At 46.4% G+C, this 11,698-nt stretch overlaps 1 protein-coding gene across 1 annotated transcript in view; it reads left to right on the forward strand.

Moving 5' to 3' along the window:
• Coq5 (coenzyme Q5, methyltransferase) overlaps positions 1–11,698 on the forward strand; it is a 19,091-nt gene continuing 7,393 nt past the window's right edge. The window contains exons 1-3 of the mRNA XM_031337552.1: positions 1–414; positions 3,429–3,578; positions 7,410–7,631. Of these exons, the coding sequence (XP_031193412.1) occupies positions 132–414; positions 3,429–3,578; positions 7,410–7,631 (655 nt within the window). The 5' untranslated portion in view covers positions 1–131. The remainder of the gene's footprint in view (positions 415–3,428; positions 3,579–7,409; positions 7,632–11,698) is intronic.

Consider the following 11,698-nt stretch of genomic DNA (forward strand, 5'->3'; position numbering starts at 1 on the left):
CTTTCTCTGAGTTCTGCTTATTCCGGCTAAACTCTAGATTCAGTCAGGAAACAGAGGAAAGGCTTTCAGGTTTTCAAATCCTGAACCAGTCGGGATTCCTTAAAAACAGGCGTTTAGGGTTCATTCCACTAATGTGTCCCGTGCTGGTAGCCGTCACCCGGCTAGTGACGCAACTCGATGCTCTCGCTGCCCGCGGTCGCCGGGATATCAAGATGGCGGCGCCCAGGAGCTGTGTTCTATGGCGCTACTGTGGCCGCGGGTGGTTGCGAGCAACAGGAGACTGCAGGCTCCCCGGGTTTCGTAGATCCTGGCCCTGGGCCACGCTGAGTGCGCGGTACTTGTCCCAAGAGAAGCGAGCCACGGAAACGCACTTCGGGTTTGAGACTGTGACGGAAGAGGAGAAAGGAGGCAAAGGTGACAGGGCGAGAGGGTGGATGGAGCGACCTGTCGGGCTTCTGTTCGGTTTCCTTTACTCACTATGATGTGATGCGTCTTGGCCCTGGAGCTGTGTTCCTCACGGTCCTGACTTCCGAGAAGTACCCACCTCCCAGACCCAGTTTTCCTTTCGAGGCTCATTTTCTGTAACTGCGACGACAGACATTTGAGACGCTATACCCTGCGACGCGCCCCCACCTGCCCCCTTATTGACAGTGTCTCTCTGTGTAACCTTGACTGCCCTGGAGCTTTATATGGAGTCCAGGCTAGGCTCGAACTCACAGAGATGCACCTACCTCTGCCTCTGCCGTGCTGTGATTAAGAGTGTTCACCACCAAACCCGGCTTGCCCTTCTTTTAAGCACAGCATGACCCTTAACTCTCATCAGCTGCCAGATTGTCATATATGCCAGATGCCGTGTAGACATTTTTTTCCCACCCATTTCTCACTTCAGTTTTCCACCAGTGACAGTTGTTAATACTTTAATTAGAAAACACTTTCCTATATATATATATATATATATAGGAATAGTGTATATATATATATATATATATGGAGAGAGAGAGAGAAAGAGGGGAGGGAGGGAGTGTGAGAGTGAGTTCAGGGCCATCCTTGTCTACATAGTGAGTTCCAGGACAGCCAGAGTTGCACAATGAAACCCATCTCAAAAAAAAAAAAAAAAAAAAAAAAAAAAAAAAAAAAAAAAAAGAAAGAAAATCAAAACTATTTGACAGTAGTGCCATGCTTATAATTAACCCAGCATTCAGGAGGCCTGGGGTAGGTTCACAAGTTCAAAATGTTTCCTAAAAATCAAACAAACAACAAAAACAAGAGGCTTGCTGGGCAGTGGTTGCACACGCCTTTAATCCCAGCACTTGGGAGGCAGAGGCAGGCGGATTTCTGAGTTCAAGGCCAGCCTGGTCTACAGAGTGAGTTCCAGGTCAGCCAGGGCTACACAGAGAAACCCTGTCTCAAAAAACCAAGTCCCAAGAAAAAGTACAGCTCTGAGGGGAGTGATATTGCTTTATTTTTGGTTAAAGATGTAACAAGAGTGACCTGACACTTTTTCCCTTGTCCTGGAGCTTGTGATAGTGACTAAGCATGCTGCCTATCACTTGGCAGATTCACCCTTCTAAGTTTCACTTGGAGGGGGAAGGTAGCCTAGTCAGCTTCGAGCCGCAGTGCTTTTAACATCGTGAAACACCTCCAAGATCCCCTTAAATGGAAATTCTAAAAAATTCTGTTGGGGCTGGAGAGATGGCTCAATAGTTAAGAGCACTGACTGCTCTTGTAGAAGTCCTGAGTTCAATTCCCAGCAGCCACATGGTGGCTCACAACCATCTGTGATGAGATCTGATGCCCTCTTCTGGTGTGTCTGAAGACAGCTACAGTGTTCTTACATATAATAAATAAATCTTTGAAAAAAAATTCTATTATATTTGTATGGTGTGTGTGTGTGTGTGTGTGTGTGTGTGTGTGTGTGTGCGCACGCGCGCACGTGTGTCTCAGGGCTCTGTGAGGTCAGCTGACCACTTGCAGGTGTCAGGTTTCTCTTTTGCTGTGTGTGTCCTGGGCCTCAAACTCACATCTTCAGGCTTGGAGTGCTCCACCCACTGAGCCATTCCCTGGCCCTATGAGTTTTATTTCCTGCCACTTTTTCCTCTGAAACACCTTGAACCTGACTGGTACAACCCTTATTCCTCCCCTAGGTTAGAGCGTTTACCCTCACTCACTGGGTTCCTCTGCTGTATACTGAGTCACCTCTTCCGCGTGCCACTGCACTGACAGGGGTCCTCCCACCAGTGTTGGTTTCTATTCCCGTGATGTGCTCTTTGTTGATGTTCTAGTTTGCTCAGTTTTTGTTGGTTGAAGTGCTGGGGATTAAGTTCTGGGCTTCTGTCATTCAGTGTCATTCAGTCATGATGACTACACCCTGATTCCCTTGCTCTCTCCCCTTTTTGTTGCTCAGTTTCCTCTTTCATTTCTCTAAGTATGCAACATGGGTTTGTCACCAAGAAACAAGGGAATGGTAGAAGTATTATGCTGTGGCCTGAGTGTAAACCGTCTGTAAAGCACATGACATAACTGGTCACTGATTAGGATACACACCTATGCTTTTCTTTCTGTCTTTTTTTTCCAAACAGGGTTTCTCTGTGTAGCCTCGGCTGTCCTGGAACTCACTTTATTCTCCAGGCTGGCTGCATACTCAGAGAGCTCTGCCTGCCTCTGCCTGCCCCCAAGTACTGGGATTGAAGGTTTGCACATCACCTGGTCTTCCTATTGTCACAATGAGTCATGGAATGAAGAACTTCCTGAAGCTTGTATTTCATGCTCATACTCACGGTTAACCCAACATCAGGTTGGGATGTCGATGTTAGATTAGGAAAGAGGGTGACTTCTTTTGTGGACTTTTACGCCTTTTAATACATGGTGGTGTTATGTTTAAAGATTTATTTATTTATTTTATGTAAGTGAGTACACTGTAGTTGTACAGATGGTTGTGAGTCTTCATGTGGTTGTTGGGAATTGAATTTTAGGACCTCTGTTCACTCAGGTCAGCCCCGCTCACTCTGGTCCCTGCTCACTTCGGCCCAAAGATTTATTTATTATTATACATAAGTACACTGTAGCTATCTTCAGACACACCAGGAGAGGGCATCAAATCTCATTATGGGTGGTTGTGAGCCACCATGTGGTTGCTGGGATTTGAACTTGGAACCTTTGGAAGAGCAATCAGTGCTCTTACCCGCTGAGCCATCTCTCCAGCCCTGTGATAGGGTTCTTGTCTGCTATATGCAAGGCCTTGGATTCAGTTTCCAGCACCACAAGAGAGGGAAACATAATGTTAAGATGTATCTTGGGCGTCTAACATTTGGCTTAGCTTCACTGTGCAAAGACAGGTACTTTTCAAAAGGCAAAGCTCCCCTTTGTTGTCTTCATTTACATTTGCCCAAGTTGATGCTGTTGATCACAGTGTGTCTGCCCTGCCCCAGTCTACCAGGTGTTTGAGAGCGTGGCCAAGAAGTACGATCTTATGAATGACATGATGAGTCTCGGCATCCATCGTGCTTGGAAGGATTTGCTCATTAGGAAAATGCACCCGTTGCCTGGGACCCAACTACTCGATGTGGCTGGAGGGACAGGTAATGCCACGCTTGGTGTCTGTCTGCTGTTTCACCCACCATTAGTTTAAAGGTCAGTGTGCATCAGCTTCTGAGAGAGGGCAAACATATTAGTCCAAAACAGCTTTGCACCTGGCGCTTTTCTTGTTTGTTTCACAAGACAGGGTTTTTCTGTATAGCCCTGGCTGTCCTAGAACTCACAAAGATTCATTTTCCTCTGCCTCCCAAGTGCTGGGATCAAAGGCATGTACCACCAACCCTGGTGTGCCTGGCGCTTTTCTTTAAAGATTTATTTATTTTATATATATGAGTGCTGTATCTCCATGTAAACCTGTATGGGACAAGAGGGAATTGCAGATGGTTGTGAGCCACCATGTGGTTGCTGGGAATTGAACTCAGGACTTCTGGAAGGGACAGCCAGTGCTCTTAACCACTGAGCCATCTCTCCAGCCTCCAGCCTAGCACTTTGTTAACAGAGTACTTTATAAGGTAAAAGGGCAGTGTTTTGTGAAATTTCATCATCTGAATGACTGTTATATCTGTTTTCATTGTTGTTTGGTGGTAATCGAGACTGTGTGGTCTTGGCTGGCCTTAAACTCACCATGTAATAATTCAAGCTGGCCTTGAAGCCCCGTGCCACCTGCCTCTGCCTCTCAGGTGCTGGGGTTACAGGCCTAGGACACCATGCCCAGTTTCATTTTTCCCCCCATTTTTTTCCCTCCTTACTGCTGGGGAGTAAACTCAAGGCTTCACAAATATCATAGCTAAGTGCTGCGTCATGGAGCTTTGCCCCAGCTGGTTCTATCTTCCGTTTCACCTTTCATCCACTTTCCTTCTGTTTGGAAAGAAACCTTTTCTCACATCGCACAAGCTATTTAGGACGTAGCTACTTAGGCCACCTTCCTGTCCAATCAATCCACTCCCACGCCAGGTAGGTCTTTGTTTCCTGTTGCATACCAAGTACCTGGGAGGAAAGTGTTAGGAAGTATGTGTCAGGCTGGCAAGATGGCTCAGTGGGTAGGAGCATTGACTGCTCTTCCAAAGGTCTTGAGTTCAAGTCCCAGCAACCACGTGGTGGCTCACAACCACCCATAATGAGATCTGATGCCCTCTTCTGGTGCGTCTGAAGACAGCTACAGTACATGTATGTATAATAATAAATAAATCTTTTTTAAAAAGTTAGAAAAAAGAAAGTATGTGTCAGAAAACCTTCAATCCTAGCATTTAGGAGGCCAAGGCAGGAGGATTCAAGTAAATTCAAAGCCAGGGTAGATTCTAGGCTGTGGAACTGTGAAGCCAGACAGGGCTACAGATCAAGACCCTGTCTCAAACTCCAGAGGCTGAAGAGGTGGCTCAGTGTGGTGCAGTGTGAGACAGTGGTCTGCTCAGGTAACTTAGGCTCAGTTGAGTATTTGGCTTTGAGCCCTAGACCCTCTGTGAGCAGTTTTCTGCTTGCAGGTGGCAGAAGGAGCTTGGCCATAACTCCTGAGTCTTTGGCTCCTGTTTCAGTCACAACCCCTCACAGCTGCCCCTGCAGGAGATGTGTGCTCTATCATGTAAACAATGCCCCAAGCTCCCAGCATTCTAGCTGGACCCTACATGCAGTCAACTGACCACAGCCAGACATGGCACACCTCGTACAATAAAAGGGGCGGTTTGCCCCCTCTTCTCTCTCTTGCTCTTTGTCTCTTCTCTTGCTCTTGCCCTCTTTCCTCTCTCTTGCTCTTTGTTCCTCTCTTGCTTTCTTCCTCTCCTTTCTCCCTCTCTCTTCTTCTCTTCTCTTCTCCTTCCTCTCCTTTCCTTCTCTCTACTTGACCGGTCTATTTTCTCCTTCTTACAATAAAATATCTCATTTATTCATTGCCTCCTTTTTAACTAATGCACTGTGCAGCCACAGGCCACAGCACCAGGGAGAGAGAGAGAGAGAGAGAGAGAGAGAGAGAGAGAAAGAGACGCAGGCCCTGCTTTGGTACAACAGCTCAGTGGTTTAGAGTACATACTCAAGGCAGGGTCTCACTGTGTAGCATCTTGGAACTTGCTTTGTAAACCATGCCTAACCTCAAATCCAAGCCTCAATCCTCCTCAAACCTGCCTCTGTCTCCAAGCACTGGGCTTAAAGGCATATACCACCACTGCCCAAAGTGCACATTTACAATCCTGAACTTCAGAAGATGTAGGCCAGAAAAACAAATTGTCATCCCTCCCTAGGTAGCAAACTTGAGGACAGCCTAGGCTGCATGAACCCCAACCTCAAACACAAAATAGCAGCAGTAGCAGCAACAGAATTAGTAGAGCACTTGCTTGGGGCTGGGGTGTGCTCAGCAGAGGAGTGTTTGCCTAGGCTCCTTCTTCAAACCCTTGGTTGATGGCAAGCACCATGCAACAACAGACCAAGTCAGGTACACATGCCAATCGAGCTGTTGTTACACTGTTTAGGAATGATGACAAAGTCTGTGGGTTTAATCCTCACTGCACAGCGACCCATAGTCGAATCCATAGATGTGTAACCTGCAGAGATAGAGCCATCTTTTACTGCTTATATTACTTTTATAAAAGTTTGTTTCTTGCCGGGCAGTGGTGGCGCACGCCTTTAGTCCCAGCGCTTGGGAGGCAGAGGCAGGCAGATCTCTGAGTTCGAGGCCAGCCTGGTCTACAGAGTGAGTCCAGGACAGCCAGGGTTACACAGAGAAACCCTGTCTTGAAAAAAAAAAAGTTTGTTTCCTGTTTTTTTTTGAGCTGGAGTCTTACTATGTTGCTCTGACTAGTTAGCCTAGAATGTTGTAGGTAGATCAGGCAGACTTAAAGATCCATCTGCCTCCCAAGTTGTGGAATTACAGGCACGTGATTTTTTTGGTTTTGTTTTTTAGAGACAGGGTTTTTCTGTGTAATAAGCCCTGAACTCAATTTTTAGATCAAGCTGGCCTGCCTTTTTTTTTTTTTTTTTTTTTTTTTTTGAGTTGGGTCTTATGCTGACCTTAAAGTCATATATTTGAGGTTGGCCTGATCCACTTCCCTCCACCTCCTAAGAGCTAGGATTATAGGGATGAAACTACAAGCTTGGTGTATGGCATGCTGGACACAAAACCCCAAACTTTATGTGTGCTAGGCAAGCACTCTCCCAACTGAGTCACACCTGTAGCCCTTAATATGAAAATTATGGTAAGCACCAGTTGTGTGGGATACACATATAATCCCAGTACTCAGGAAATGGACACACTAGGACCCGGAGGTCAAAATCTCCTTAGCTACAAAGTGAACTCATGGCAAAACTGGGCTACATGAAGCAGTATCACAAAGAGAGAAAGAAAAAGAAAGAAAGAAAGAAAGAAAGAAAGAAAGAAAGAAAGAAAGAGAGAGAGAGAGAGAAAGGAAGGAAGGAAGGAAGGAAGTGGCAGAGCCAGGTGGATTTCTGAGTTTGAGGCCAGCCTGATCTACAGAGTGAATTCTAGGACAGCCAGGGCTACACAGAGAAACCCTGTCTCGAAAAACCACAAAAAAAAAAAAAGAAAAAAGAAAAGAAAGAAAGGAAGGAAGGAAGGAAGGAAGAAAAGTAAAGGGGAGAAGGGAGGGAGGGAAGGTTGGTCAGTATAGTTTAATCAGGAATGGGAGCATGTATCTGTAATCAGCTCAGGAGACCATCACAGGACGATCAGGAGTTGAAGGCCAGCCTCGAGAACAACATGGACATATCCGTTGTCAGGGTAGGAGTGAAGAACTGGTCTCTGCTGAAGGGAGTAGAAACATCTGTCCTCGAACGTATCCCCTCTTTGCCTCTTTTCGCTCTTAGGGGCTCAGGAGGCTGTTTGCTTGGTTTGGTTTGCATCTTTCCTTCTGTCGGCTTCCCGCCCGCAGGCGACATCGCATTCCGGTTCCTTAGTTATGTTCAGTCGCAGCAGCAGAGAAGACAGAGGAGACAGCTGAGGACTCAGCAAAATTTATCCTGGGATGAAATTGCCAAAAAGTACCAGAATAAAGAGGACCCCTTGGGAGGTTCACTGGTCATGGTCTGTGACATCAACAGGGAGATGCTAAAGATTGGAAAGCAGAAAGCCTTGGACCAAGGATACACAACTGGTAAGTCCCTCCACAGTGTCTGCGTGTGTATAAAGTAAGGGGTACCCATCAGGTGCTGAACTGTTGATTGTTCCAGCTTCTGGAAGTGTGAGCAGTGAGCAGAAGCTGAAGATGGTGTGTGTACTTAGCACAGCTCATAGTTGTGCTCCAGAATATGAGCAACATGCTAAGCTTAACTGACAGTGTTGTGTGGCCCACAGAGCCACACAAGGTTCTTCTTTTTTCGATATAATTTTTTTTTAATGTGTATAGGTGTTTAACTTGCATATATGTCTCTGCAGCATGAGGGTACCTGGGTGCCTATAGAGGCCAGAGGAAGGCATCAGATCTCTTAGAGCTGGAGTTACAGATGATCGTAAGCCAGCTGGATGTTGGAACTCAAACTCAGGTCCTCTGGAGGAACCAGCGCTCTTAACTGCTAACCCATTTCTCTAACCATTGTTAATTTTTTAAATTATGTTTTTTATTTAATGGACATAGTGGAGAATTATGTTGTTGCCATAGCACTCCTGTAGAGGTCAGAAGACAACTCATGGGAGTTGGTTCTGAGGATTGAACTCATGTTATTAGGGTTAGCAGCAGTCACCTTTTCCCACTGAGCCATCTCACTAGCCCTAAGAATCTTTTTATTTGTTTGTTTGTTTGGTTGGTTGGTTGGTTTGTTTTTTTGAGACAGGGTTTCTCTGTGTAGCCTTGGCTGTCCTGGAACTCACTCTGTAGACCAGGCTGGCCTCAAACTCAGAAATCTGCCTGCCTCTGCCTTCCAAGTGCTGGGATTAAAGGCCAGTGCCACCACTGCCCAGCTGTTTGTTTGTTTTGAGATAGGATCTTAACTGTTTTCTTTTTCTTTCTTTTTAACTATTTTTCCAGCACTGGGGATTGAACTCAGCTTCTTGCACATGCGGACTGTGCTACCACTGGTTTTATATTTGGACACTGAATATTTCAAAATACTTTCCCTAGCCAGGTGTGGTGGTGCATACTTTTAATCCCAGAGCTTGGGAAGCAAAACCAGGTAGATTTTTGTGATTTTGAGGCTAGCCTGATCTACATCGTGTGTTCCAAGCTAGTCCAGGCTATGTAGTGAGACATCTTAAACAAGCTACACAAAAGCTTGCTCTTACTATTTGTAAGATCACCAGTGGTGCTCGATGTAGTGCCCTCTTGAGGCAGCTTTCCATCAGCTGGACTGACTCTTCCACATTGGCAAGGCAGTGCAGGCAGCCAGAGAGACGGGGGATCACACTCCCCCCGCCCCAAGGAATGCCTGGTTATTTTAGGCCAATTATTGTCTTCCTCCTCCTCACACAGCAAGAAGGAGCTACCTAGACGAACTACAGCCCACTTGGCCTTCGTGATGAAGGACTCTTTGTCAGCTATCGTCACTAGTCAGAAGGCAGTCAATAGACAAAGGCCCTGTGTGTCTTACTTCTGCTGACAAATGTATTTCCCTTCTCTGGTGTTGGCTGTAAGGAATGAGAACAGTAAACAACAGGTAACATTCCCTTTCTGAAATCGTCTCTTCCATGGCTTAGCTATGAACCTGCTTGGGAAGCTGTTGTTTGAGACGGGCTGTCACATTACCCAGGCTAGCAGGTCAGGCTGGCTTGGAGCTCCTGGTAGTCAGTCCTACCTCTGCCTGCCTCACTGTGGAATGAAAAAATAAAGCCACTGAACAGTTTTTAAAGAGAGCATACTCCTCTTGGAGTGGGTTCCCAGCATCCAAAAGGGCAGCTTACGGTGCCTGAAACTTCAGCTCCAGTGCCTCCAGCACCCTCGCCTGTCCTGTGTGGGCTCCTCTGCATATGTGGTGTACTTACACACACTCAGGCTCACACATCTGCACATAAAAACACACTCAGCCATACCTCTCAGCTGAGCAGTTGGAGTCTGTCCTTTGCCAACATTATTCAACACAGAGCCATTAGACACTGACTGTGACCCTGCTTCCGGTCCAAGCGTGGTGCATTAGTGTCCTCATAGCCCTTGAGGCAGAGGCAGCTGGTCTCTGTGAGTTCAAGACCAGCCTAGACTTTCAGTGGCCAGACAAAGAATATTTGTTTACTTTCTGTGCACTGGTGTTTTGCCTGCATGTATGTGTGTGAAGATGTTATGTCACTGCTGATGCTGTATCATGAGCTGCTGTATTTCCTGCAACTAGAGCTACAGCTGTGTGCTGTTATGTGGGTGCCGGGAGTTGAACCCTGGTCCTCTGGAAGAGCAGCCAGTGCTCTTAACCACCAGGCTGTCTCTCTAGCTCCTGGAGGTTGGTTTTGTAAAAAGGTAAAGACTAGAGAAAACAGAAGGGGAGGGATCAAGAGCTGACTGGCTATTGCAGAGTTGCTGTCTGCAAATGAGTCTGGAAGGGCGACTGGTCAGCTGCGGCCTTTCCGTCTGGCTTTCCTTCTTGTAAGGCCTCAAGTCAGAGGAGGCTTGTTAGTCCTCAGCTCTCTGTCTGCTTTCACAGGTTTTTTTCTGTGTGCATGTAGGAACTTGAGCATGATTTTCAGTCTGGTGTCCTGGGGCCCAGTGCAGGAGCGTAGACTAAACAGTAGCCTCCTGTAACATTTAGTGATGGTGGTGGGGTCTTCTACATTAATTTGTCCATTTTCTGTGTCTGTCTGTATGTGTGTGTGTGTGTGTGTGTGCGCGCGCGCGCGTGTACACATACAAGTGTGATTTTGTGGAGATCAGAGAACATTTAGTGAGAAGTGGTTCTCTCCTTCCACTGTGTTGTTTCCAGGGGTCAGACTCGGTGTTGATGATAACGCGTTGCTGAGCATCTTGCTGCTCTTAGTTAATCAGTTAGCTCCAAATCCACATCTTTCAGGAAGTTATGCTGGTAAGAATCTATCATTTTCTGAACTCAGAACCTGGCTGGTGATAATGGCCTATAGTCCCAGATATTTTGGAGGCTGAGGCAAGAGAATCAAAAACTCCAGGGCAGCCTGGGCCTAAGTGAGTGAGTTTCTGGTCAGCCTTGGACAGTTTCACTCAATTCATCCAGAAATGAAGTTAAAAGAGCTGGAGACAGGAACAGTGACATCTATGTATAGTCCCAGCACTCAGGAAGTGGAGGTGGGGGATTCCTGCAAGCTGGTAGAGGAACATGCCCATAACTCTATCACCCAGGAAGATCAGAAGTTCAAGGTCATTCTCAGCTGCATTTAAATTTGCTCCTGGCATGGGTCTGTCTTACTGGCATCTCAGAGAAAAAGAGGCAGAGTTGATGCTACAGGCTGAACCCAGGGCTTTACACACACTATCTGTTCACTTTAATCTAGTCACATTTCTTGTTTGTTTGTTTTTTGTTTTTTTGAGACAGGGTTTCTCTGTGTATCCCTGGCTGTCCTGGAACTCAGGACCAGGCTGGCCTCAAACTCAGAGATCCGCCTGCCTCTGCCTCCCAAGGTGTGAAGGTGTGTGCCACCACCACCCGGCCCAGCTTTCTTTCTTTTTTCTTTCTTTCTTTTTTTTTTTAAAGATTTATTTATTTATTTCATGTATATGAGTACAATGTAGCCACTGTAGCTGTACAGATAGTTATGGGCTTTCATGTGGTTGTTGGGAATGGAATTTAGTACCTATGCTCGCTCTGGCCGGTCCTGCTCACTCTGGCCCAAAGATTTATTTATTACTATAAATAAATACACTGTAGCGGTCTTCAGACGCACCAGAAGAGGGTGTCAGATCTCATTATGGGTGGTTGTGAGCCACCTTGTGGTTGCTGGGATTTGAACTCAAGACCTTTGAAAGAGCAGTCAGTGCACCACCTACAATGGGCTGGGCCCAACCTTCTTGATGGCTAATTGAGAAAATGCCCTACAGCTGGATCTCATGGAGGCATTTCCTCAAGTGAAGCCCTTTCTCCAACCTGTGTCAAGTTGACACACAAAACCAGCCAGTACATTAGATTTGAGTAGGGAGCCTCACCAAAGAGACAATAGAGAGAGTAAATAAACACATAAGATTCACCAGTCATTCAAAATTTAAAAAAACAGGGCTGGAGAGGTGGCTCAGCAGTTAAGAGCACTGACTGCTCTTCCAGAGGTCCTGAGTTCAATTCC

Source organism: Mastomys coucha, unplaced genomic scaffold (assembly GCF_008632895.1).
Source record: "Mastomys coucha isolate ucsf_1 unplaced genomic scaffold, UCSF_Mcou_1 pScaffold22, whole genome shotgun sequence".
NCBI lineage: Eukaryota > Metazoa > Chordata > Mammalia > Rodentia > Muridae > Mastomys > Mastomys coucha.